Source organism: Tachysurus vachellii, chromosome 2 (genome assembly GCF_030014155.1).
Source record: "Tachysurus vachellii isolate PV-2020 chromosome 2, HZAU_Pvac_v1, whole genome shotgun sequence".
Taxonomy (NCBI): Eukaryota; Metazoa; Chordata; class Actinopteri; order Siluriformes; family Bagridae; genus Tachysurus; species Tachysurus vachellii.
In genome coordinates, this window is record NC_083461.1 from 6,392,110 (window position 1) to 6,419,055 (window position 26,946).

The 26,946-nt window shown below is 35.8% G+C and overlaps 1 protein-coding gene and 1 non-coding gene across 2 annotated transcripts in view; one reads left to right on the plus strand and one right to left on the minus strand.

Moving 5' to 3' along the window:
- The window catches only part of tekt3 (tektin 3), a 54,540-nt gene extending 29,788 nt beyond the window's left edge, over positions 1 to 24,752 (minus strand). Inside the window, exon 1 of the mRNA XM_060894853.1 lies at positions 24,505 to 24,752. Coding sequence (XP_060750836.1) covers positions 24,505 to 24,600 — 96 coding nt within the window. The 5' untranslated portion in view covers positions 24,601 to 24,752. The remainder of the gene's footprint in view (positions 1 to 24,504) is intronic.
- On the plus strand, positions 18,981 to 19,099 carry LOC132842058 (5S ribosomal RNA). The gene has a single exon (XR_009647984.1). It is a non-coding gene; the product is annotated as a 5S ribosomal RNA (ribosomal RNA).
- Positions 24,753 to 26,946: the final 2,194 nt, after the last annotated feature.

Here is a 26,946-nt window from a genome sequence, read left to right on the forward strand (position 1 = left end):
ATTAGGAGGATTTGAAGGATTAATTTCTAGAAAGAAGCAAATAGAAAAAGATAACTGAAAGCTTAAAAACAGTAAAATATAAAAGTATTGTAAAAGTAAAAATCATATTAAGAAATTTGACTAGTTTGAAGTTATCACCCGCTATGATTTAATTATTTAATACTAAATAAATAAAATCTCTCCATGTTAAGACATACAGGATCTACAAAGTAGGAATATCACATTCTTCACGTGAGGTAAAAGTCATCCAAGAGTCTTCGTCCAAGAGGATCCCTCAGGTGCAGCAGATCTTTTCCCCTTTATGGTCCTGAATACCGTACTGTCATGTCTATACTATGGCATTACAAGCCCTTCATCTCATCAGTATCAGTAATAATGGGTCGAGCAGCTGCTCGGAGTAGAATATCATAACACTGATGAGCATACTGGTGTAAAGTTGCAACTAGTTAAAAACAGCAGATCCTAAATAGCAGTCATCTGAACAAAAACAGAGATTAGCATACCAGAGTCAAGATGAGTATGAGGGACAGAAATACACTATACAAGAACTCTGATGCCATGTGAGTTCCCGAGCTGAGGTTGTATAATAGTGGGGATTAGTTAGAAAATCTATGTAAACAGAGCTCTGTCTGCAATATTTCTATTTGTAGCTCACTTTGAGTTATACTGTGTATTTTTTAATCTATAGATCATTTTGTATTAAAAAGTCTGTTAGATAAATACTAATTTATTTATATTTATGTGTTATAATTGTCCCTTGTTTTTTGAGCTCAAGACATATTGTGCTTGCTTTAAACTGTCAGATAATAATGCTAGACTTATTAATTCAGAATAGATTATAACTGAGCCACACCTCTGTTTTACAAACTCTACACTGTACATGCAAATCCTGTGCCAATCTATGAGTCTTTAGTAACAACCAAGATTTGACTACCTATGTTTAACTTCAGTATTAAATATGGCCCAATATGCACACGTTGTCCACTTTATTTTATCTATCAGTTATCTATCTCTCTACTTAATCTTCCAGTCATGTAACAGAAATACAATTGATCAAATCTTGAAGCTTAATGTTTACATCAGATGTGGTCATGTGCTGTTCAATCCCATCTACCATAGCGGTCGATGTTTTGTGCTCACCATGCGTGTAAAAAGTTTTATATCTTTTCCAGAAGCTAAAACCTATCTAGTTATTTTCCTCTGACTTATCAGTGTTTTGGTTTTTTGTGTGTGTGTTTTTTTTTTTTACACCAGTCTGTGTAAACTCTAAAGATTGTTGTATGTGAAAATCCCAGGAGATTAGCAGTTTCTGAAATTCTCAAACCAGCTCAACTGGCATCAACATCCATGCCACAGTCAAACTTTATCCTCAGACTTTTTAGGATTGTGAAAGAGAAAATCAGGATGAGTAGAAACTTCAGCACAAGTCACAGAGGAAGAAAGATGTTCAGGAATGTTTAGGAAGTTATCTAGGAAGAATGTGGAGTTTCAAGTGTTGGCTTTCGCAAACATTCAAAACACCATTGATTTCAATATGAAAACAGGAAAATACCGAACTATTAAATAGAAGAAGAAGCCTTTTAAAGACATATTTTTGTCACATATATATTACAGCACAGGGAAATTCTTTCTTCACATATCCTAACTTTGAAGGTTTGGGTCAGTGCACTGGGTCAACCATGATACAGTGCTCCTGGAGCAGAGATGGTTAAGGGCCTTGCTCAAGGGCCCAACCGTGGAAGCTTGGCAGTGCTGGGGATTGAACCCCAATTCTCCAATCAACAACCCAGAGTGTTAATAACTGCTCGAGCCACCACTGTGCCTAGAATTGGACTTTTGAATAATTTTAGAACTCATTAACCATTTTTCTTCAACTTTTAACATTATTGAAATGAAAGAAATATCTAATTTGTCTAGATTAGGGTTCTCCCTGCATTACCATAGCCAGTGGTTTTACATTATGAGTTGATATTTTAGGTCAAAATTCACCATAATTTAAGTTTTGCTTGGTGAATTTCATTCGCAAAAGTCCACAATGCAAAACTGATGAAAACTGCGGCAAAGAATAAATTAAAATGGATTTATTACTGAAAATGAAAATCAAACAGGATTAATAATGTATCTTTGGGTGAACGCAAGGACGTTGACTAAGATGAATAAAGTACAGGTGTTCAAAACCTTACGTACTCACCTATACACAACAGAATATTCAGTATGAGCACTTTTAGAACAATACTTGTTTAACTGTACTCCAGTAAACATAGCTAATGCTGATAAGAGTCTTACAGCCAAGATTCAAACATGGACCTGACCACAGAGATATTAGTTTTGGATATTCCACTGAATTAACCTTTTCTTGTTGCATCAGATTTCTGCCTTTAACGAATTTACCATAAGTCAGTTTTAATTTTGTGCAGAGTGGAAAGACACGGCTATAGCGGCTGGAGCTTATTCATGAGCTCACGTACCCACGCTAACAGACGTCAGCATACTTCAACTGGGTGGATGGACTCGAATGACCCCATTCATTAGGATATTAATACACTGCAGTGAGATGTTGTGCATGTACATGGCAGGGAGTTTAATCAACTTCACTTTCTCTTAAATCTTTTTTGAATCTCACACATGCTTCGTTTAGTCACCTCAGACTACTGTCTGTAACACTTTCCCGCTTCAGCGATTTGATGGAAATAGACGTTATAAATGAAAAAGACATTGTTTCTCTTCCTACTTGCATTGACATCATACCATCGTCCCACTTAAAAATGTTAGTGTTTGTGTGTGAGACTGAAAGTGAGCGATTGAGACAGTTAATGTTTCTTAAACATTAAAAATTCAAAATTCAACACAGTCTGATTAAAGAAAGCTGTTTAATTGTGGTGTGACTTGTTTAAATCGTGTTTAAACATGAAAAAGGACAAAGCAAGACATCAGTTGGGGATATTATTTGTGTTACAAAACAAAATGTCAAGCTTAGTGAATAAATGAAAAGAAAAATTACTTAACTCTTCTTGATATTCTTAAATGGTGCTTAAATCTGTTTAAATAAAAAAAGGTGTATATTTTACCTCAGTCTGGTTTGTTTGAGAAAACAGCAGTCACATACAGGTTAAGACCAAACCGAGAGCTCTGTGAGGGTCTGAGTGAAGTGATCTTAGGTTTCAAACAAACTTTCAAAGGATTCGATTGCAGGGAATTGACTCTGACTCGACTCTAAATTTATTTTAGAATTAATGGAATTTCATTTGTCATTTGCAGCAACTTTATAACAACACATGCTTAATTAGCATTTTTGGAGGGAGTATCCAGTATCAATGCTTTGTAAAAGTCAGAGGTAAAGCTGTAACCTGACTTCTGCCTTCAGGATCTTGCCTTCTCATTGTTGCCTCTTGTTAACATGACAAGATGCATTTTTTCACTTTTGTCAAAAACAGAATAAAACAGTGCGGCTGGTTAGAGAAGGTTTATAGCTGCTATAATATAATTAATAACAGGACCAAACTTCTTTATTGGATTTTTACAACTATACATGTAAAAATGTCATTTTAAATGACAACAAGTTAAAAAAAAGTGCAGAAACAAAAACTGCATATAAAAACAATAATCTCTTGGATTATTATACCTGCTTATGCTTAACATAACCTGCTTATGTTAAAAAATATACAACTTCAGGTGATAACAATAATTGTGATTTTTCCTAGCATGCCTCCATGTGTTTAATGACATACTATACACATATCCATTTGAAAAACTAACATTCTTGGTTATTACATTGTTAAACCATAATGTATGTATAAAGTGTCTTTTTAAGTGAAAGTGACGTGACCTACGGCTAAGTACGGTGAGCCATACTCAGAATTTGTTCTCTGCGTTTAACCCATCCAAAGTGCACACACACAGCAGTGAACACACACACACCGTGAACACACACCCGGAGCAGTGGGCAGCCATTTATCCTGCTGCGCCCGGGGAGCAGTTGAGGGGGGGTCGGTGCCTTGCTCAAGGGCACCTCAGTCGTGGCCGGCCCGAGACTCGAACCCACAACCTTAGGGTTAGGAGTCAAGTAACCTTCAATTAATATAATACAGAGGTGAATTTATCAATTAAAAACCTACTTCAGCCTAATAATAGATAGATAGATAGATAGATAGATAGATAGATAGATAGATAGATAGATAGATAGATAGATAGATAGATAGATAGATAGATACTTTTATTAATCCCCACCAGAGAAATTGGTTTGCATGAGCAGCCAAACATAGCCATACAATACAAAAATACTGTATATAGAAATAAAGTGGATACAGTAAAACTACGCAAAATATACACAAAAAACTATTAATTTACAAATAAACAAAAATATACCCTCTAAACAGAGACAGATTATGTATGAATTGTACTTCGGGTTGTAATATAATGAGAGTAGCTACTGTATATAGTTTGTTAAAAACTAAAAAGGTCAAAAGTGCTTCTGCACATGAGGGATGCGATATATATTTAAAAAATCATATGACCTGGCTTATTATAATCTGCTTGTGAAGTATGTGTAGTCTTCTCCAGCACAGCGAACTTGTCCGTCAGTCTGCCTAGTGTTTATTGGATTTGATTGCCCTGCAAATAGCATTCATTGTGCTTTCGGACATTGACTGTTTCTCTCCACTGTGGCTTTGCCTATGTTTTGGATTTGTTGACTCTGTGCTTAATAAATGCCACATATGGATTGGATAACTCCTGCCTCTGACCTGTTGGATAGGTGGGGGTGAGAGTACAGTGAGAGGATGGATGTTTAACTGCTCTCATTGTATTTTTGAATTGATACTACAAGGGGAAGTCTCACAGTATAACATGGTCTGCGGCTTGGCACTCAATCCTTACCTCCTTCCCGTTTGCTTTTACAAAAGCGGTCTCAAGTTTTCCACAAGTCATGTTTCCAGGAAGTTCCTGTCTCTGCAGAAATTCCTGAAAGATGGATACTTCTCACTGAATGCCACCACTAAGAATAACCACAATGAACCTGGGTTGATTTTAAACACAGTTCAGATTGGAAAGTCAAACACACTATGTGGGAATGTGTGTGTGTGTGAGTGTGTGGGTGTGTGTGGGTGTATGGGTGTGTGTGTGAAAGACAAATATCCAATTGGACCTTGTGTGTGCGAGTGTGTAGGCGTGTTTTTATGTCTTGGTGGGGACCGATTGTCTTCACATGGAGACCTTACATTTTCAACCATGTGGAGAAATCTCCATGAGGGTTTATTTTTGATAAAAAAAAGATATAGAATAAAGTTCATTTGCTGCATGTATGATTATGATAATGGAACATCCTCAAGCAGATAGAAAGACAGATGTGTGTGTATGTATGTACGTATGTATGTGTGTGAGTGAGAGAGACAGAGAGAGAAACAGAGAGAGAGAGAGAGAGAGAGAGAGAGAGAGAGAGAGAGAGATATGGAGGGATTCAGGAATGCGCTTGGCCTTTGGTCTCTGTTCTGGTAATACCCGAAGCATCCGCGGCATGTAAGGCTAGGCGGCCTTCGTTACTTATAAATACTCCCACTAGACATGGCCTTAATTCACCACTGTTTGTGTGTGTGTGTGTGTGTGTGTGTGTGTGTGTGTGTGTGTTTGTGTGTGTGTGTATTGGTAAATTAATAGTTAAAGAGAAAAAAAATCTGATTGTTACTGTATATTATTTATCAAGTGTCTGGTCACAGCTCATCGTTTATCACTGAGCTTGCAGTCTGAGAGGGTTATATGGGGCAAGATCTCAGGGTTAAATGAGGAAAGATCAATGTGCACTGATTCTGAGGTGAACTGAGATGAGCGGTAATTTGATCAGCAAGTTTATGGAAAATGGGAGGAAACAGGAGAAGCTAGAGAAATCATGCAAAACTCTGCATAATGTAACCTGAGCTTAAGATCAAACCGTAGTGTTGTGAGGCAGCAATGCTCTCTGCTTCCTGCCTCAGCACCCTGACACATAATAAGACTAAAGGAATAATGCAGACATTTATCCACCATGATGAACTGTTTCTTGTCTTTACTTTGCAATCTAATTTGGTTCAGGATAAATCATCTGGACTCATCTCAGAGAGCTCCAAATTTAGAGTTTTCTAACTAGGAATCTTAACTTAAGAGTGATTCAGGACCAATCACAGAGCAACACTGAGCAAGGAAAATACAACAACTTTTATCTTAGAGAGGAGGCGGGGCTTAACCATGTTACTGTGTATAACACATTCTTTTGAAGACTGGATTGTTGTAAAATTTAAAAAAAAAACTGGTCTGTTATAAACCTTCACTTTGTCTTTATGTTCATCATATTAGAGATGCGCTAAAATCTGTATGTTATAAATGTAATAAATGTAATGTAAATGTAAACATCTCAGACACAGAGCAGAAATGTCATAACTCCAAATTATAGCATTTCTGCCTCTATTTCGAGATGTTACCTGTTATATGATTGGTCACAAACATAATCCGTATACAATACATTTCATCTCCCTCTTCACCTCTTCACCTCTCCTCTGATAAAGAAACTCTTAAACCTCATAAATATCCTCCTCTCTACTCCTAACACTGTTTGACCTTATACACTAAGAGTCCTTTAATACCCTCTCATTATATACAATCAATATGTTTGACAATTGTGCAATAACATTTGTTTCTAAATATTTCTATCTTTACATGTATATGTAAAGATATTTACATGTATATTTACATACTTATTTATACCTTATACATCATTTACAATAACTGATTTATTACTATGGCCTTGACGGCAATTTTGTATTTATTTATTTTTTTATTTCAGTTCTTAAAATTGTAGCTTGCATCAAATGCTAAGTGAATTGCACTGTAAGGTCTGCTTTAATTTCGCTGTACTCAGTATAGTGACAATAAAGGAATCTGGAATTTTAAAGATTGCTTCATGAATAACTTATCTTTACTAGGATCTTCTCTTTAATTTTATGGGGAAAAGCCCACATTTCTAAGCATTTTATATTTTTCAGAATTACGAATATGGACCCGGGACATTACATTTTAACACTGTTTTTACCTGTATCAGTAAAGGTATTTGAAGCTGTACCTGTATATGTATTTGTATTTATACCTTTATCTGTATGCAGGTATCAGTATATATGTATCTTTAAATATTTTTGAACACTTACCCTATCAGTGTCATCAGTGTCCTCATTCAAGTTCAAATAATATTTACTTTCAGCTACTATTAGTGTTATTTATTTATTTATTTACCTCCCAAAGATATTTTATAAATAGTCATATATATATATATATGTATATATAAATAAATATTTTATATAGGCTTCATATCTATTCACTTGCTCCTACTTCATGTTAATAAAAAATGAAAATGTTTTTTGCATTTAAATCAAATGAAAATGTTTGTCACATATTTGAATTTCATTTGTTACATGAAAATTCGCATTTTATTTCTCACATACACAGTAATGAACATGTAATGAAATGCTTTTTATGTCTCTTCTTGATATACAAAATAGCCAATTAGAAGAAGAGAATAAAAATAAAATAAAATAAATTAAGGCATACAGCAAAAATACAACAATTTGCCTACTGTAGGTAGATTTACGTCACTCTCTTTCATAGAAGTAGCACATGAAAGAATCACATTCCCACAAGAATCTGTGCTACATCAAATACATGCTAAGACCATTCTGTTAAATAAAGTGCTACAAAGACGCAAGTGTACTGTAGCTGATGCGGTTATTCTGTGTGTGGTCCCTCATTGTCTTCCGTGACTATTACATCTGCCACGAATCAGCCAGGAACAATAGTCACCAATCTGCTGTGGGTAAAGTATACGCAAACTCTGAAATCACAGGTTTATTCAATGAGCCACTCTCTCAGTCATAATACTGTAGGTAGGAAGGTAACGAACCTCATCCAAATACCACCAACCACAAAAAAAATGACTTCCACATGTTTGGTTTTCAGTTTCTAGCATGAAAGATTTTATACCTCATGTCTGCTCAATGCTCGAGTTGTTGATTAGTTTTCTATGAAAGCAGTTCTGAAAATAATTAGGTCCACAAGTCTACCACATTATATAATAATAATAAAAACATAAAAAAAGTGTACATTTGAAATTTTGATTTAAGAAAAGTGTGTAATTTGATTTCATGAGTTTTTCTCTGAGGAGAAATGTTTACCTTTACTGAACATTTAAGGATCGAGTCTGTCAGACATAAAGCTTTACTGTAATGTTTCTGACATTCTTCAAGGAGATGAGGTTCCTCTCTGAGTCTGGTTCCTCTCAAGGTTTCCTTCTCATTTCATCTCAGGGACTTTTTCCTCGCCAATGTTGCCCCAGGTTGGTTCATTATGGATAGATGCTAGAGATAAATAGTAACTTAATTTTAAAATTAACAATTTTTATTCTGTTTCTATACTCCTGTAAAGCTGCATTGAGACAACATCCAATCGCTATACAAATAAATTGAACTGATTTGAATTGAATTAAAATAAAAAGTGAATAAAACTACCAATGAACCATACAACATTAAGCAGAACACTTGATGAATGATGAGCAGATATGATGTACAGACGGATTATACTATCTTCCGATTTTTTCCTGCTCACTGGTCTAAATGTCACAAACAGCTCCCTGTGTAAGCATCAGCGTTGACTTATTATTAAGCCACGTTCACACTGCAAGTCTTAATGCTCAATTCGGATATTTTGCTCAGATCTGATTTTTTTTTCCGCATGCGCAAACGAACAATAACAATGACGCCGTTGCGCTAAAGTTGGCGAGGTTATGGAGGAAGTAAGCATTTTCGCTTTTCTTTCTAAATGTTTGTGTAATGGCAGCACAGAGACGCAGTGTTTTGAAAATTTTCAGATGTCGAGGGCAACTTTTGATTATTTGATCCATTTTGTAGGCGTAGTCACGTTTGTGTGCGAACTCGCCGGCGCATAATTGTGACGAATGTAGATTGACGTAAAAGTCGCATCAAATCCGCCTTGGTTGTTCAAACTGCGGCCACATTGGAAAAAATCAGATTTGGGTCTGAATCAGGACCACATATGGAAGTGGTCTGAATCTGATTTGAAAAAATCAGATCTGGGCTAGATTTGAGTGTTCACACTACTCCTGAAGAAGTCTGACCTGGTCACTTGACCCCAAAAAAAACAGATTTGGGCCACTTTTACCTGCAGTGTGAACGTGGCCTTACTCACGTTGCCTTGCCACATAATGTATTTACTCCCACACCTTTCATTCTTTATAAACCTTCAGTAACCTAGTAGTCCTGTTATGGCCAGCAGTGCTGTTTACATCTGTGTAACATCCAACACTATCATAACAAAGCAGATGCTGCTTAGCATCAAGCTGTTCATGTATACAGACATAAATTACGCCATTTGCGCTTAGTGTACTGTTTTTATTATCAATGTTGAAATACCTGGATTCACTCATTGACCATTATCTTGTCTGTGAACTAAGTTAACATATTCATCTTATTAAATATAAAACAAATACATTAAAGCTCTTCTTCATATGCATTTGACTGTGCATTGTCCACTGAATACATAACAGCAGCTATAACAGTGCATTTCTAAATGTGTATCTCATTCCCTGTTTGTAAAATGTGTAGATGATAACGTTCCATGTGATTCTGTTTCCTGCCTGTTATCTCACTTAACTCTGAGGATAGATGGAAGGAAAATCACTACCACACCTCTGACTTCTATAAACATGTTTTCCTCTTTAGCTGAACTCACCATCACTCACTGTCCATGCGTCTGTTTTTGTGTCCTCTCAGGAAGGAAGGTTACGTTCTCCTCCCCGTATGGGTCACGGCCGGTGGTGCATGGATTAGCCCCTGATATCTGATAGAACTATCTATCTATCTATCTATCTATCTATCTATCTATCTATCTATCTATCTATCTATCTATCTATCTATCTATCTATGGCATTACAAGATTTACTGAAAGCACTTCCAATTTTTATATCTTATTTAAATATTTTTTTCAATATTGTTTGATACTAATAAAATGTGAGATATTTTATGTTTTTTACAAATAAAGTACAAAACAATGAAGTGACAATGGTCTATGGTGCCCTAATTTTAGAAAAATAAAATATATAAAATAAAATCAATTAGATAAATTTCCAACACATTTGTTTTGCATTGTATTAATTGTTTAATACATTTATTTATTTTTATTCATTTTGTTTGTTATTACATGGCAGTAATGTCTTCAGCTGATTTGTGGACCCCAAAAGCCAGCTAAATTAGAAGCAGATGCTGTTTTAGGATCTCACCAGTTTACCTGTGATGTTCTGCTTATGATCAAAATAATTCTGTTGTAAAAGTATAATTAGCTGCTAAGATACCTGTAATATATAATAAAAATAATCAAATATTGCTGACTGGAGGTCTGGTTGTATCAGTGTCCTGAAGTACAGTACAGTAGCTAGTCCATGGATATGAGATTGTAAACAACCAAAACAAACATTTTACAGAAACCATGTGTTTCTTCCTGCCAGCTTATTTATTCAGCTAATAAAATGCTTGCCAATTACCTGATGAGTTGAACCAGATGTTTAAGCCAAAACACACACACTCTCACACACACACACACACACACACACAGACACACAGACACACACATAAAAATGTGCTGTGTCTGCAGAAACGGATGTAAACCACAGGTTTATAAACTCACCCATGAATATAATATAATGCATTCCAACTGAGAGAGCACAACTTGAAGCAACGAGCAGTTACACAGAGTTAGACAAAATCTGTTCATCCATTTTTATAGCTCTTATCCCACACAGGGTCACAGGGAACATGAAGTCTATCCCAGGGGACATGGTGCACAAGGCTGGGGACACCCTGGATGAGTGCCAACGTATCCCAGGGTACAATTACACACACACACATATCCATTCACACACTTTAGAAATGTTAATTAGCCAATAATACATGTCTTTAGACTGAGGAATTAAACCAGAGAACCTGGAAGAAACCACCGAAACACACGGAGGACATGCTATACTCCACATACACAGAACGATGGCGTTAATTAAACCCCAACCTCAGGAAGATGAACATACTAACCAGTTAGCCATCGTGACCCGTAATCAAAACCTAGTTTTGATTAAAAGTGAATTGGTGTGAAATAAATGAACTATACATTTGTTAATATCCATAAGATGGCAGTGCAATACAACTTTATTCACTTACAGTTACGTTTACACTGATTCATTTAGATGCTTTTTATCCAATGAGTCTCACAAATCAGGAAATACAAGCAAATGACAATATAATTGAGCTACAAGGTTTTAATTGAGTGACTGAAGATGTAAGAGCTAATGATAGTATTTATTTATTTATTTATTTATTTATTTATTCTCTCGTTCACTCACTCATTTTCTACCGCTTATCCGAACTACCTCGGGTCACGGGGAGCCTGTGCCTATCTCAGGCGTCATTGGGCATCAAGGCAGGATACACCCTGGACGGAGTGTCAACCCATCGCAGGGCACACACACACTCTCATTCACTAACACAATCACACACTACGGACAATTTTCCAGAGATGCCAATCAACCTACCATGCATGTCTTTGGACCGGGGGAGGAAACCGGAGTACCCGGAGGAAACCCCCGAGGCATGGGGAGAACATGCAAACTCCACACACACAAGGCGGAGGCGGGAATCGAACCCCCAACCCTGGAGGTGTGAGGCGAACGTGCTAACCACTAAACCACCATGCCCCCCATTTATTTATTTATTTATTTATTTGTATTGGGCAAATTTAGTTAAGTGGTCCTGAAAGAGTTGGAACTTGTTCAATCATCGTGATTGATTTTCTTCTGAAAGTTACACAGACACCTAAAGTATAGCCAAATATAAATGGCTTAAAGAAGCAAAAGTATGTGTCATTCAGGGCAAAGCAAAATTGGTGTTATATTAATAAATTAATTAGAGAGTACTGTAGTGATTTGCTATTCATTCACTATATTGAAGGTCTGGGAATTCTGATGAACTCTAGGGTTTTGTCAAGGTACTGCAGGGAAGAATACAGTACTGTATGCCAAAAGTGTTGGCACTATTTGCAATAGACATTACAAAATCTAACTAATAACTTTCTTTTGACTAACGTTTCATATCATCACTCATTGTATTGCATTCTTGTGTTGTATTTTTTGTTTTGTACATGAAGGTATATGTTAGCAGAGGCATGTTTTACTCCAAAGTGTTGAGTTTATTTGAAAGCACTGTGAGGAATTTGGAACAAACATTTGACAAGAGCTGAAATAAACAGATGTGCAGCTCATGGACTGAACAAAATGATCTGCTGCTGTCTTTTACTTTCATTTCTTTTCTTTTTTTTGCGATTTTGCTGTTGCAGAAAACTACTCTAACTTTAATTAATAGTAATTACTTTAAAATTTAGCTGTATTTATAATCAACACACATGAATCAAAGAAGATTTGGGATGAATGCATAATGTGATGAAACTTGTGGTAAGTTTGATTAATTTTGCATTAATTTCTTTGATTCTGAAATGTCAAAATCCTGGAAAGACTGATTGATTTGTTTTTTTTAACTGAAATTGAGTTGTATATTATATATATATACACCAATAGAGTAATTTATAAATTTTATTTTTTTAACATTGATCAGCCAAGAAAATGGATGGATGATTGGATGGATGGATGGATGGATGGATGGATGGATGGATGGATGGATGGATGGATGGATGGATGGATAGGTGGAAGGATGGCTGGTTGGATGGATGGATGGATGGATGGATGGATGGATGGATGGATGGATGGATGGATGGATGGATGGATGGATCAGATAATTTTCACCACTTTCTGCACTCGTTGACACCCGGTATGAACATAAGAACGCTAAAGCCTGGACAAATATATAAATATAACTTAATAATGTCTTCAAGGTTTGTTTCCAGGCTCTTCTAAAACACCACCACAACACTAACTATAGCTCAAGACCATCTGTTTGTGAATTGTGAATGATATTTGTGTACACATGTTTACTTGAGTTCCTACTTCACTCTATGATCTTTAGAGTAAGCTTTAAATCTAAATGTGACAGATTAGAAGGTGCACCATGGTCTTATGTGGGTGACTAAACACACCTTACACCACAGCTGAATACCGCCATTACAATACAAACTAAAATACTCTCATATATGAAGAATTAAATGGGGATAGTTTCCCATAACCTCCAGTAATTAATTCACAAATCAAAGTGCATTATGTGTTAATTGGGGTCTTTATTCCATTTGACATGATTACACAATATAAATGTACGTAATTATTTAAATACATGTTCAGACTGTCTAATTTACATATAATATTTATAAACAACAGTCAATTCATCCTGGGGGCATGGTGGCTTAGTGGTTAGCACATTCGCCTCACATCTCCAGGGTTGGGGGTTCGATTCCCGCCTCCACCTTGTGTGTGTGGAGTTTGCATGTTCTCCCCGTGCCTCGGGGGTTTCCTCCGGGTACTCCGGTTTCCTCCCCCGGTCCAAAGATATGCATGGTAGGTTGATTGGCATCTCTGGAAAATTGTCCGTAGTGTGTGATTGTGTGAGTGAATGAGAGTGTGTGTGTGTGCCCTGCGATGGGTTGGCACTCTGACCAGGGTGTATCCTGCCTTGATGCCCGATGACGCCTGAGATAGGCGTAGATAAGCGGTAGAAAATGAGTGAGAGAGTGAATTCATCCTAACAGTTATATTTAATTATAATAAAACTTCAAGTCGCCACCAGGGGGCGGTGCTTAACGCCTTAATAATCTGACATTTTTTTTTTGCTACATGCATTGTTTAAATCTGAAGTGACATTCTCAAACCTCTTCACAAACCTCTTTGGCAGTGCTGGAGCTTGAACCTCAAGGTTTTACAAAATATTTCACAGCCTTAACCCATTGAACCACCGCTGCCCTTCACCAGCAAATTTGTACAAGTAATAAGAATGGGCAGACAAGAATACAGTGGTGTTCAATTTCTCTAGCTACACCCGGGCCTGATTACTGCCAAACCTGTTCGCAATCAAGAAATCACTTAAATAAGACCTGACTGACAAAGTGACTGACCAAAAGATTATCAAAAGCTACCCATCATGTGAAGAGCCAAAAAAAATTCAGGAACAAATGATAAAGAAAGTAATTGACATATATCAGTCTGGAAAAGGTAATAAAGCCCTTTCTAAAACTTTGGGAACCACAGTGAGAGCCATTATCCACAAATGGTGAAAACATGAAACAGTGGTGAACCTTCCCAGGAGTGGCTGGCCGACCACAATTACCCCAAGAGTACAACAATGACACATCCAAGATGAAAAAAACCCACAATGTTCATGATTCGTGATTCATGATAAGAAAGAGACTGGGCAAAACTGGCAGAGTTTCAAGATGAAAACCGTTGCTGAGCAAAATGAACATAAAGGCTCGTCTCAAATTTGCCAAAAAACATCTTGATGATCCCCAAGATTTTTTTGGAAAATACTCTGTGGACTGACGAGACAAAAGTTCCAAAACATTTTGGAAGGTGTGTGTCCCATTACATCTGCCGTAAATGTGACACTGCATTTCAGAAAAAGAACATCATACCAACAGTAAAATATGGTAATGGTAGTGTGATGGTCTGGGGCTGTTTTTGCTGTGGAAGACTTGCTGTGATAAATGGAACCATGAATTCTGCTATCTTCCAAAAAATCCTGAAGGACAATGTACGGCCTTGTGTTTGTGACCTCAAGCTGAAGCGAACTTGGGTTCTGCAGTGATCCAAAAAACACCAGCAAGTCCACCTCTGAGTGGCTGAAGAAAAACAAAATGAAGACTTTGGAGTGGCCTAGTCAAAGTCCTGACCTGAATCCTGTTGAGATGCTGTGGCATGACCTTAAAAAGGCGGTTCATGCTCGGAAACCCTCCAATGTGGCTGAATTACAACAATTCTGCAAAGATGAGTGGACCAAAATTCCTCCACAGAGCTGTAACAGACTCATTGCAAGTTATCCCCAAAGCTTGATTGCAGTTCTTGCTGCTAGGCGCGACCCAACCAGTTATTAGGTTTAGGGAGCAAGTCCATTTTCACACAGGGCCATGTACAGTAGGTTTAGATTTTGTTTTCCCCTTATAATAAAAACCTTCATTTAAAAACTGCATGTTTTGTTTATTTGTATTATCTTTGACTAATATTTCAATTTGTTTGATGATCTAAAAACATTAAAGTATGACAAAAAAAATCAGGAAGGGAGCCAACACTTTTTCACACCACTGTATATGACGTCTAATGGAAAATACATGAAGTGTAATGGAAATAAATATATCTGCAATTGTCACCACGCATGGAAAGTAACTAATACGCAGAAACTGAATCATAGATTAGAAAGACAAAGATCCATTTGCAATGAAAAATATTACAGACTAATTATTCAATTTATTTCTACAAGACTTTTAACAATTCACATTGTCTCAAAGCAGCTTTACAGAAGTATAGAAACATCATACAAAAACAAATGTAAACTTTAAAGAAGGGAACCTGAGGAGGAAAAAACCTAGAGGATCCAGACTCAAAAGGGTCATCATCCTCACCTGGGTGACGCCGGACTATAACTGTAAAAATATTATTGTTTAAGCAGGAGCTCATGAGCATATAAGCAACTTAGGGTATGGATATGAGCATCAGAGTCATTTCTGAATTCAATAGAGTTTTGAAGTCTAATGTTTTGAAACTATCACCTGATATACTGTATATAATATGGAATTTACAGAGTGAATGTCAGGAAGTCAGGAAACAAAGAGAACAATCTGAATATAATGGGAAAAAAACATAAGGGTGAACCTGCAGGATATATCCTTTAAATCGTAAATACAAAATTATTATTAGTAGCTTTACTCTCATTGGTTCCTGATATTTTGAACTCTTCTTCGAGGAGGAGTTTAATATGTAAATCAGGTTCATAAACATATAATCTTGAATGGATCTACACATGCAACATACCAGGAAGCAACTCAACTATTCGACTAGAAACACTATTTTCACTGAAATTAAGCTGAACACCAACACCAAACAGTTAAATGGACAGACCGAAAAACTTCGTAAACATTTTGTGCATACAAAAACTCCATTACAATACTCAATTAAAACTCAATATCCATTACAGTACAATAAACAAGAAGTCCATTGGCAATCATTCATGGATCATCATTCATTACTGCCTAACTACTGGATTATGCTACAAAATATGCAAATTTGTGGCTTTAGTCTTAAACCTTTCGATAGGTGGGTCATGAAAATACACCGAGCTGAGGTTTTTTTTTTATATATTTTTTTTTTATTTATTTGAAAGGGACAATGCACATCAATCAACATTTTTTGTTTACACTCAAAATGTAAATGTGCCAGAATTAGCTGAAGAGCTATTTTTCATCTGCAGTCCCTTGGCAGGTCAACACAATATCATAGTACAAAAATTAAATACATGAAAAACACAAAACAAATTAAAACACTAAATAGATAATAATAAATACAATACAAAAATGGACAGTACCAAAGATAAAATAAGTTAACTATTGATGATTGCAATTTTGAGTGTTTTTAATCCAATTCTTGAGTTTGAATTTAAATGATGAATAGCTGGTGCTCTTTCTGATTATATTCCAATAATTTGAGGCCCGTACTGAAAAGACTGTTTGACCAAACTTACTTCGCCTATACTGTATAACAGAGTCTCCCCTGGTAGCTGCCCTGTTTGCCCTATCACTGTTATTTCTCAGTTTTATGAATTCACGCAGTGGTGGGGGTGCAAGCCCATGTAAGATTTTAAAAATGAGACAAGCATCTTGATAATGTGAGAAATTGTTAAAACTGAATAAGTTGTATTTAGTAATAATATTACAGTGGTGATGACTGATAGGTTTTTGATCTAATATTTTTAAGGTTTGCTTATAAAGGGTCTCAATTGGGTTTAGAGTTGTCATATTTGCTTGGGACCAGCTTGTGAAACAGTATGATATGTGAGAAAAAATCATGGCATGCATAAATAGTTTGGCTGCCTCTATTGTTATATATGGCCTAATGTATCTAAAGTTAGCCATATTATATCTGATGGTATTAGCCACTTTTTTTACATGCTTTTTAAAAGTTAAATTAGAGTCCAAAATAATACCGAGGTATTTAAAATTGGACACTTCCAATGTTTTTTCTCCCTTTATAAAAACATCTGCCTGCTGTACATTTGAGGACCTCTTAGAATAGAACATACAGACTGTTTTGTTAATGTTAAGATGCAGATCTGAGATTTTTAACCAGGCAGAAACATGCACCAATGCTTTGTTTAATTCAGTTGCTGCCTGTTGTTTGGTCTTAGTATGCAAATAAATAACCGTATCATCTGCATACATTTGTATATTAACAGATTGACAAACTGAAGGCAAGTCATTAATATACAGGCTAAACAAAATAGGGCCCAATACTGACCCCTGGGGTACACCAATAATACAGTCAAGGTATGAAGAATAAGAATTACCAATATGTACGCACTGTTTCCTGTTAGTTAAATATGACTCCATCCATTTCATAGCCTCATCTGAAAAATTATAAGATGATATTTTCCAGGAGGAAACAGTTTGCTGTCTCTGTAGAGTGGTTTGTGCGGAATCCAAATTGCATTGGGTGTAAAGGTGTGTGGCCCAAGTTTAGATGGTTTTTTAACTGTTCAGCTACCCATTTTTCTGTCACCTTGGATACTACTGATAGAATACTAATGGGTCTATAATTTGACACCATTGTTTTATCACCAGACTTATAAATCGGAGATACAACTGCTGTTTTCCAAAAGCTTGGAAAAATACTTTGCCTAACTGATAAATTGATCAGATGTGCAATTGGGCAAGCAAGTGCGTCCTTGTGTAATTTTAAAAACATGGTATCCAAACCATATGAATCCCTAGCTTTTGAGTTTTTTAACGAGGTTATAATTTTTATAACCTCTGATTCAGATATTTCCTTTATTTTAAAAATTGGTTTAGTTTTATCAATAGGGATAAATGGTATAGTTTCAGTTGGGATACTTTGAACCAGCTCCCTGACTGAATTTATAAAAAAATAATTAAATATACTTGCTATCATATCAGTATCTTGGGTCAGGATTCCATTCACTTTGAGTTCAGGTAAAATTATGTCCTTTGTTCTTTATTCCTACCAGTTAATTTATTAAGATTTCTCCAAATAAGTTTTCCATTTCCATGAGCTTCATTGATAGTTATAATAAAAAATTCAGCCTTAGACTTTCTTAAATTCCTTAATACCTTATTTCGGAGAGTTGTGAAGGTAAGCCGGTCGCTACTATGTCCTGATTTTAAAGCAGAGTCTCTCTCTTTCATTTGTTGCCAGAGCCTATCATTTAGCCATGGTAAGGTGATCTTCTTTCCATGATTACATTTCACCTTTCTTATGAAGGCTGCTCTTTTCTCAGTGATAGTCGAAAAAAAAGTGCTTTTCAAGTGCTTTTTCATGTCACTCAATCGCTGTTGGAACAAAACAAAGTTTAAATGCCCTGGACCTCTAAATTCACTAACTCAACTTACTACAGGATTTCCTTGCGTTATTTTGCTTTTTTAAACTCTGAAAATGAGCAAAACGGAAAACAGTTGGCTTTACTAAACACGAAAAGAGGTGGGTTTTCAAGACAAAAATATTGTGCTAAAAGTTTTGGCCAGGCATTTATTATGGATTTCTTTATTTGTTCCATATTATCGCTGTTTTGAAGCCCGGAAGTGGTGTGTTTTGAATCCAGCGTGGAGCTGTGTATAAAGTCGAGTTTGTCTATTTACTGTAGGTAGTGGTGGGTAGATTCCAAAAGATTCCATAGTTATATTTGGATTGATTGAACACCTATAGTGACATATAAATCAATTAAATTAAGTTTTATAGTTCGGTAGCTGCTTACGGCCATTCCTCTCTGAGAACGCCCGATCTCGTCTGATCTCGGAAGCTAAGCAGAGTCGGGCCTGGTTAGTACTTGGATAGGCGACTAACTGGGAATACCAGGTGCTGTAAGCTTTTGACATGGGGGGGGCACGGTGGCTTAGTGGTTAGCACGTTCGCCTCACACCTCCAGGGTTGGGGGTTCGATTCCCGCCTCCGCCTTGTGTGTGTGAAGTTTGCATGTTCTTAAATATGTTCCCTTTCCTGTGATGGGTTGGCACGCCGTCCAGGGTGTATCCTGCCTTGATGCCCGATGACGCCTGAGATAGGCACAGGCTCCCCGTGACCCGAGGTAGTTCGGATAAGCGGTAGAAAATGAGTGAGTGAGTTTGGTAGCTGATAAAACTCAGATACAGGTGTGCCAACCTGGCACAGGAGAGTGTTCCTCTACAAAAATCTCTCTAATATATCTCTAATATATACAATAGATAAATCAAACTTGAAACAGTTAATGCTGAGATGTTATTAAAAAGATTTCTGAAAAAGAGTTTTAGCCTTCGTTATCAATGATTACATAGGGATATTCTCTCTGGAATTGGAAAATTTGGGGAATTTATTTATTTATTTATTTAATTATTAAAAAAAGTTTTAACATTCAGTGATATATATATAACATCTGGCTGAGGCATTGTGAGAAGGATCTTGTTTTGCTGAAATCAAGCCTCAGACTTTAGCCTATTGCTTAGATATCTGAAAGTCTGAATATGAAACTAAGTACTGCAGTAAAAGAGACACGATGGATGATTAACAACCAGCATGTCCACATGAAACCACATGAAGAAGATATATACAGGAGTAAACGCCATGTTTGTTTGTTTGTTTGTTTATTACTTTGGTTTTTGTCTCTGTCAGGGTCGCAGTATCTGGTGGATCCCAGGAACACTGTACGTGAGGTGGGAATACGCCCAGGGTGGGACATCTGTCCGTTGCATCAGTCAATCCTTTCAGAGGAAGATTGACTGCTTAATGTTTAATGATTGCTATACAGGATACTATGTGATGATTAAGCAGGTACTACTAATCTCAAATCCCTGCCTCTGCTGGGCCCGTGAGCTAGGCTCTCAATCTTTAACTGCTCAGTTGTATAAAAGTGAGATAAAATGTGTCACTCTGAATAATGCCGTCTGCCAAAATGAATAAACTTCATGTAAATGTCTAAATGCCCATGGCTTTGAAATGGGATGTTCAAGAAATGCATATGAGTGTGTCCACATACTTTTGGCCAAATATATTTGATGTAGCTGTAGCTTTGTTAACATTAGCTTAGGAACAGAAATAGAGTTTTATATATATATTCATTCATTTTCTACTGCTTATCTGAACTACCTCAGGTCACAGGGAGGTATCGGGGAGGATACACGGGGAGGATACACCCTGGACAGAGTGCCAACCCATCGCAGGGCACACACACACACTCTCATTCACTCACGCACTCACACACTACGGACAATTTTCCAGAGATGCCAATCAACCTACCATGCATGTCTTTGGACCGGGGGAGGAAACCGGAGTACCCGGAGGGAGAACATGCAAACTCCACACACACAAGGTGGAGGCGGGAATTGAACCCCCAACCCTGGAGGTGTGAGGCGAACGTGCTAACCACTAAGCCACTGTGCCCCCTATATATATATATATATATATATATATATATATATATATATATATATATATATATATATATATATAGATAGATAGATAGATAGATAGATAGATAGATAGATAGATAGATAGATAGATAGATATCTGAGAAATAAAATTTAATCAGAGGTACTGCTGTTTATATTACACACGCATTTCACAATCAAAGTGTATTTCTTTTCAAAGGTATATCAATACAGACATCAGTTAATGTACATCACTTGACGAAGTAATGGAAAAAATTGACGTACAATGTCGCTTGCTTTGTATCATTGAAATTCATGCTAGAGTGTTAAGCACATCCTGTGTGGGTGGCCAACGGAAGTTCTTTGTCAAAGGAAAAAGAAGCTTCAAATACATAGTCTTTGCTGACACTTTAATTGAACCTGATACAAACTAGACCGAAATTATATATCTGACGTTTCAAATCAAATAGTTCAATTGAATAAAATAAACTATGAAGAATGATTACTTTTTTATTTATGAAAATTTATTAGCTGTTACCACACAGCCAAACCATTAGAGCATTTCCTCCTCCTCCTCCTCCCCCCTACTACTACTACTACTACCACTGCTACTACTACTACTACTATTAATAAGAAGAAGAAGAAGAAGAAGAAGAAGAAGAAGAAGAAGAAGAAGAAGAACTTTATATAGTACTTCAATCAATCTGGATACAAAATCTCAAAATGCTTTCCATAAAAGAAAAAAAAAAAATCAACAAAAAGCATTTTTGTTATAGCAAAAAAGTAAAAAGCATAGTTATTTTATGGAAAGCATTTTGAGATTTTATATCCAGATTGATTGAAGTGCAATATATTATTATTATTATTATTATTAATAATAATAATAATAATAATAATAATAATAATAATAATAATAATACATAAAAACCCGTAATGAATAAACTACAGATTTGTGACAAATGATTAGATAAAGCATGCTGTGGAGCAGTGTTACTCATTGCGCGGCTCGCAAGCCTCCTGCGGCTCACCAAGCTTTAATATGTGGCTCGCATGGCAGTAAATAATACGATGATATGATCATGTGGTTAAAATTTATTTTTCATTTAAATAACATCAAAAACAATCAGGGAAGCATAGAAAAATGAATGTGCTCTATTACAAATAATAATATATATTTATATATATTATTTGACTCGTCACTGACTCACTGCGTTCTGCGCAATAGCCAGTTTTTGGCGGCCTGCCAGAAGCTAGTTTGTGTTTCATGCTAGTTAACAACTTGTGTTTACTGTACACACGGACTAAAAAATGGATCGATTTCTTATCAAACAATCCCGCGCACAAAATGAACAGCAACAAAGCAAAGTGACAGTGACAAAAGAGGTAACTGATGGGGATCATGCATCATCCGCAACTCGCGTAATTATTGTATTGCAATATTGTACATTGTATTTAAGCAGATACGCTATTTAAGACTGAATAACTTGCCATACTTTGCGGTGAAAGTGGCTCTCCTATTGACTTTGTCCTATCAGTGTGGCTCACATGAAAAAAATAGTGAAGACCACTGGTGTGGAGGATTATTTGCCCATTAATGTGATATATTACTGCTAATCCATTTCAAAGCCTTTCCTTTTTTTTTTTTTTTTTTTTTTACTTTTACTAGAATAATGTCTTCAGTACAGTTCCAGAGACTTGTGGACTCTACATATAAAGCACATGGATGCTGTTGTGATTTTTTTTGGTGGCCCAACACCTTACCAGATACTTGGGTTAGGATTAGGGTTAGGGTTAGGGTAAGGGTTGGATTTCCTCCAATGACTCACTTTTCACACCATTTTAACTAAGCATAAAACGAAATAATAGCATCTTCTACTGTGTGAGCTACAGTACGTAGGCGAGTGATCGGTCAGCCTGTTTCAGCAGAAAGAAGCACACAGGAAAGGTGATATTTCAGGAAATGCATCAGAGATAAACAAAAGCTTTAAATAAACCAGCAGGACGTTGTAGTCCTGCTGATATCCTGTTGATATCCAGGAGCTTAAATTAGACACTATTGTCGATAAGTGTGTGGACATCTCATCTGTATCAGTTGAAGCTTTCTTCATTTTTGGCATGCAACACATTACAAGAAAAGAATTTTAAATCAATTAAATGAAAGACGTGCCACAACATAGATTTCACGCTATTTATGAATTTATTTATAATTACCAGGTATGGGCGATGATGGCTTATACAGTTGTTCTATATCTTTTAATTAAACGACTCACTGAGCTACAATAACTTCAGGGAAACAAAGTTATATATCATTCAGAATCATTGCACAACATAACAAAATAAAAGCAGAAAATTTAGAAATACAAAACCACAACAACGCACTAACAGTCAGTAAATATGGCTTTAAGGAGATATCACTACTGCTGCTTAAAAAAACCCTCCTTCATCTTCACATATCATCTACATACAGGAAATAAGCAAGCAATGATGAGAACAGAAAAAACCTGAGTAGGTTTCATGCAGTGGTTTTTGGTGCTATATGCTTTTAAGAAAGGTGTAGCGTGAGGGACGTGTAAAAGCCAAGTAAACATGTTAGTTACATTTCTGTAAAAATCTGTCAACTCACTATCAGTCATTTGTTCCATAATGAAACAGTTAATGAATCAGGAAACAGCTCATCTTACGGTAAGACGAGTAAATCCAGGAAAATTAGACTATCTCTGTAAAATCTGAGGGTCGTAAAAAAACATATTAATAAAAAAAAACAGCATATCAAACAAAATAAAAAAAAAAAACAATTAAGGGAAATAAAGAAATATAAGATTATAAATAAAAAGAAAAAAAAACGAAGATTGAACAATGATATTAAAATGCTCATGATATTAAGTTCACTTTTAAAACGATTAAAGATTTAAGTTATATACATATTAGTTACAGAGTGACAGAAAGCTGCTTCGGAGGTTTTTACTTGAGCAAGCAACAATGCCCGCGTGTTGCAACAAAGCAAACATGTGACCTTAAAAGTTTAAACCAAATTGAAACAAACTTAACTAGCCATGTATGGAGGTACAAATCTACTGACGGCTTTACATGCATTCCGTACACGAAATCAAATCTTCAAATAAGCTCTAAAATGAAATAGCCAATAATTGAGTCTGACAGAGTGAGGTGAAAGTTGCTCTGTATTGACACTCTTGAAACTCTTGCAGCATTTTTGTCTAGTTGCATTTCATGGACTGTGGTTTTCAGCACCCGAATAATCAAGCTGTTAAAAAAACAACATCATGGGGTGGTTTCTTTGGGCACTGCAGTGTGAGGACAACACAAAGGCTTGTGGTTTCTTAAATTAAAAAAAAAGTGATTTTGAATTCATTTTTAGTTTGTTCGTTTGCTTGCTTTATTTTATAAAATGTTCCTGTTAAATCAAGAATTACACATAAATATAGACTCAGGACTATTTTTTATTTAGAAGTGCCAAATCCTTCTAGAAAATTCTTTATCTTACTATAAACTTTCTTATTACTACTATGGATTTCTTTTCTTTTCTTTTCTTTTTTTTTTTTTTTTTTGTTGAGTTTTTTTTCTTCATTATGTTTTACAAAGGTTTTTTTATTCACTAAAAAGTACTGGATAGACAGATCTCTAATTTAAATATTTATATATGTAAATGCACTAACAATATTCTCTCCTATGTCCTAGGGATGACAAATATTCTATAAAATACAATTATACATGTATGTATGAATATATGTAAAGCAAACAAGCAATTAAAAGTGCTCACATGTTATGTTTATCATTTATACATGCATTATTACTGTCCTCTCCTTCATATATTCATACATACAGATATCAGCTTCATTTGATTTTTTCACTGACCGGTGTACTCGCTTCTTCATCACATTGGAGCTTGCTTTTTGACGTGTGCCTTTTTCCTAGGTTGGGGTAATGGTGGAGGGGGTTCCTCGCCATCATCTATTGGAGGCGGTGGAGGTCGAGCACGTTGCTGGTTCCTGGGTCGTGGTACAGCCTGACACGGGGCTTGAGATTCGTCATCTGCACAACCGTTGTTGACAGGCTCCGGAGGCGCCGGCTGACCTCTTGCTGTTTGCTTTCCTTTTTGAGGAGGTTGAATAGTATTGAGGTAGTTCAGTCTGAACTCTTCTTCATCTGGGAAAGAACACAGGATTTATTATTATCATTACAAAACATATATATCTTTCATGAATTAATAAAGTCACAGTAATATAGATATGGAAGTTACAGTACACATACCATATAAATCTACATACTGTCTGATTTAATCTAGATCCAATAACTATGTGTCTATATAATTAATGAACTTTACCATGTATGGTATCCACACTATAAATTATAAATATGATTTGAATGCACAGTATAAGATGAACTACACCAGTGAAAACACCATTATCAGGATATTTATGTTACCTCTTTATCTACTAAAACAGATCATGGTCAATGTTTAAAATTAGTATGTCTATTACTTTTAGACATTACAGTATTTTTTTTTATATTGAATATAATAATTTAGGCTGAACATGGTGCAAGAATTTCCAAGCAATAATCTTTTGTTTCTTTTTTTTTTTTTTTTTTTTTTTTGAGTAAGCTGAATGTTTTACATGTTTCATGAAAATGGAAACTAGCACAGTTTTCACATCAACACTTAAAACAGTGCTTTGGCAACCCTCACATTCTTCAAACACCTGCTGAATTCATATTTAAAAAAAAAAAAAGAAAGAAAGAAAGAAAGAAAAAACAAGTAACCTTCTTTTTTAGAGGAAATGCTTCCAAAAAGTAGTTCAGAGAGTTTGGTAAAAAGTAGGACAGCAACATTCTGTCTGACAAAACATGCAAGTTGTATGTGCAGTAGTTATTGTTGTTGGAACCTGGTACATTTGTAAAATGTGCTGAAATAATTATAATTTATAATAGTAATGATAATATTAGTAATAGAAGCTTACACCATGGCCTTAATGCAAAGTAAAATTATGTGGCTGAAAACCTGTTTGAAAAATTGTGTTACAGTTCTGACTTAACCCTGTCCTCCTGTTAGTCATTTTATGTTCCACGTGTCCATACTTCAAGGCCCACGAGGCAAATATAGCCGGCTGAATCATTTCATGTGGTCTATGAAAAAAGACTATAGAAAAAACTAGACTATAGTCTGTGAAAAAAGGACTAGAGTAGACTAGACTGTAGTTTATGCTTCTCAGTATGTTTACACAGTCTAGAATATCAGATCTGTAGCATAGTGTACAAGAAGCATGAGTTCCCATCTCACAGTTTTGAAATGTCAGATAAAATCAATGCCTGTGTGCTGCGTTTGCCTAATCATGTCCAAAAACAATTTAGAAACATGGTAGAAGCGGCGCAACCCAGAAGGGAAGATATACTAAATAAGATTGTGATTGTTTTTTGTAATTGTATAGTTAAATTGGTAAATGTAACACGCTAATGCTACATGTTAGTGACAGGAGGAAATAAAAAGCTTATCTTCTAAATGCTAGTTTGGTTTTCTTACCTCTGACTGCAGAAAATCTTCATATCTCTATATCTCTATATTTATATATCGCTATGTTTCTAGTGTGTCTATAACTAGTCTCTAATAGCTTCTAAATGGATATGTATAAAATATATGATTTCAAATGTCATCATAGCATTTCTCATCATAGCTGTTGAAAGCTGGTAGCTACAACGTGATTTATTGAAGGAATATATTAACTTTTAATCAGTATAGTGACTTTTATCAGCTGAAAGAGCCGGGTCTGAGGTTGTTAATGCCATGTAGATGAGAGAGATGAGAGTAGAATTGGCAGACCACTCTGTACAAGCACCTCGGAAAACACACAAAACACACCAAAGCTTGAGAAGGATGGTTTAAAAGGGCAGAAGGCTACATTCAGACAGTCAAAGTGACGGTTTTCCCTATTCAGATGTTTGATGTGAATATTAACTAAAGTTCTTGCCCTGTATTTGTAATTTTACACAGTGCATTGCTGCTAAATTATCTTGTGACTGGATAAAATTTTACATTTTTATGGCATACGCCCTTATCCAGAGCGACTTACATTTATCTCATTTATACAGATTGAGGGTTAAGGGCCTTGCTCAGGGGCCTAAGAGGGGCAGATTGGTGCGATTCGAACTCAACCAAACAATGAAGCAATCAATCAACAAGCAATCAGTCAACCAATCAATCAGTCAGTGATCCAACGCCTTAACCACTAAGCTACCATAATAATATATGGGAATAATTAATAATGACACAAAATAGCAGGTGTATAGGTATTTTTTACTAAA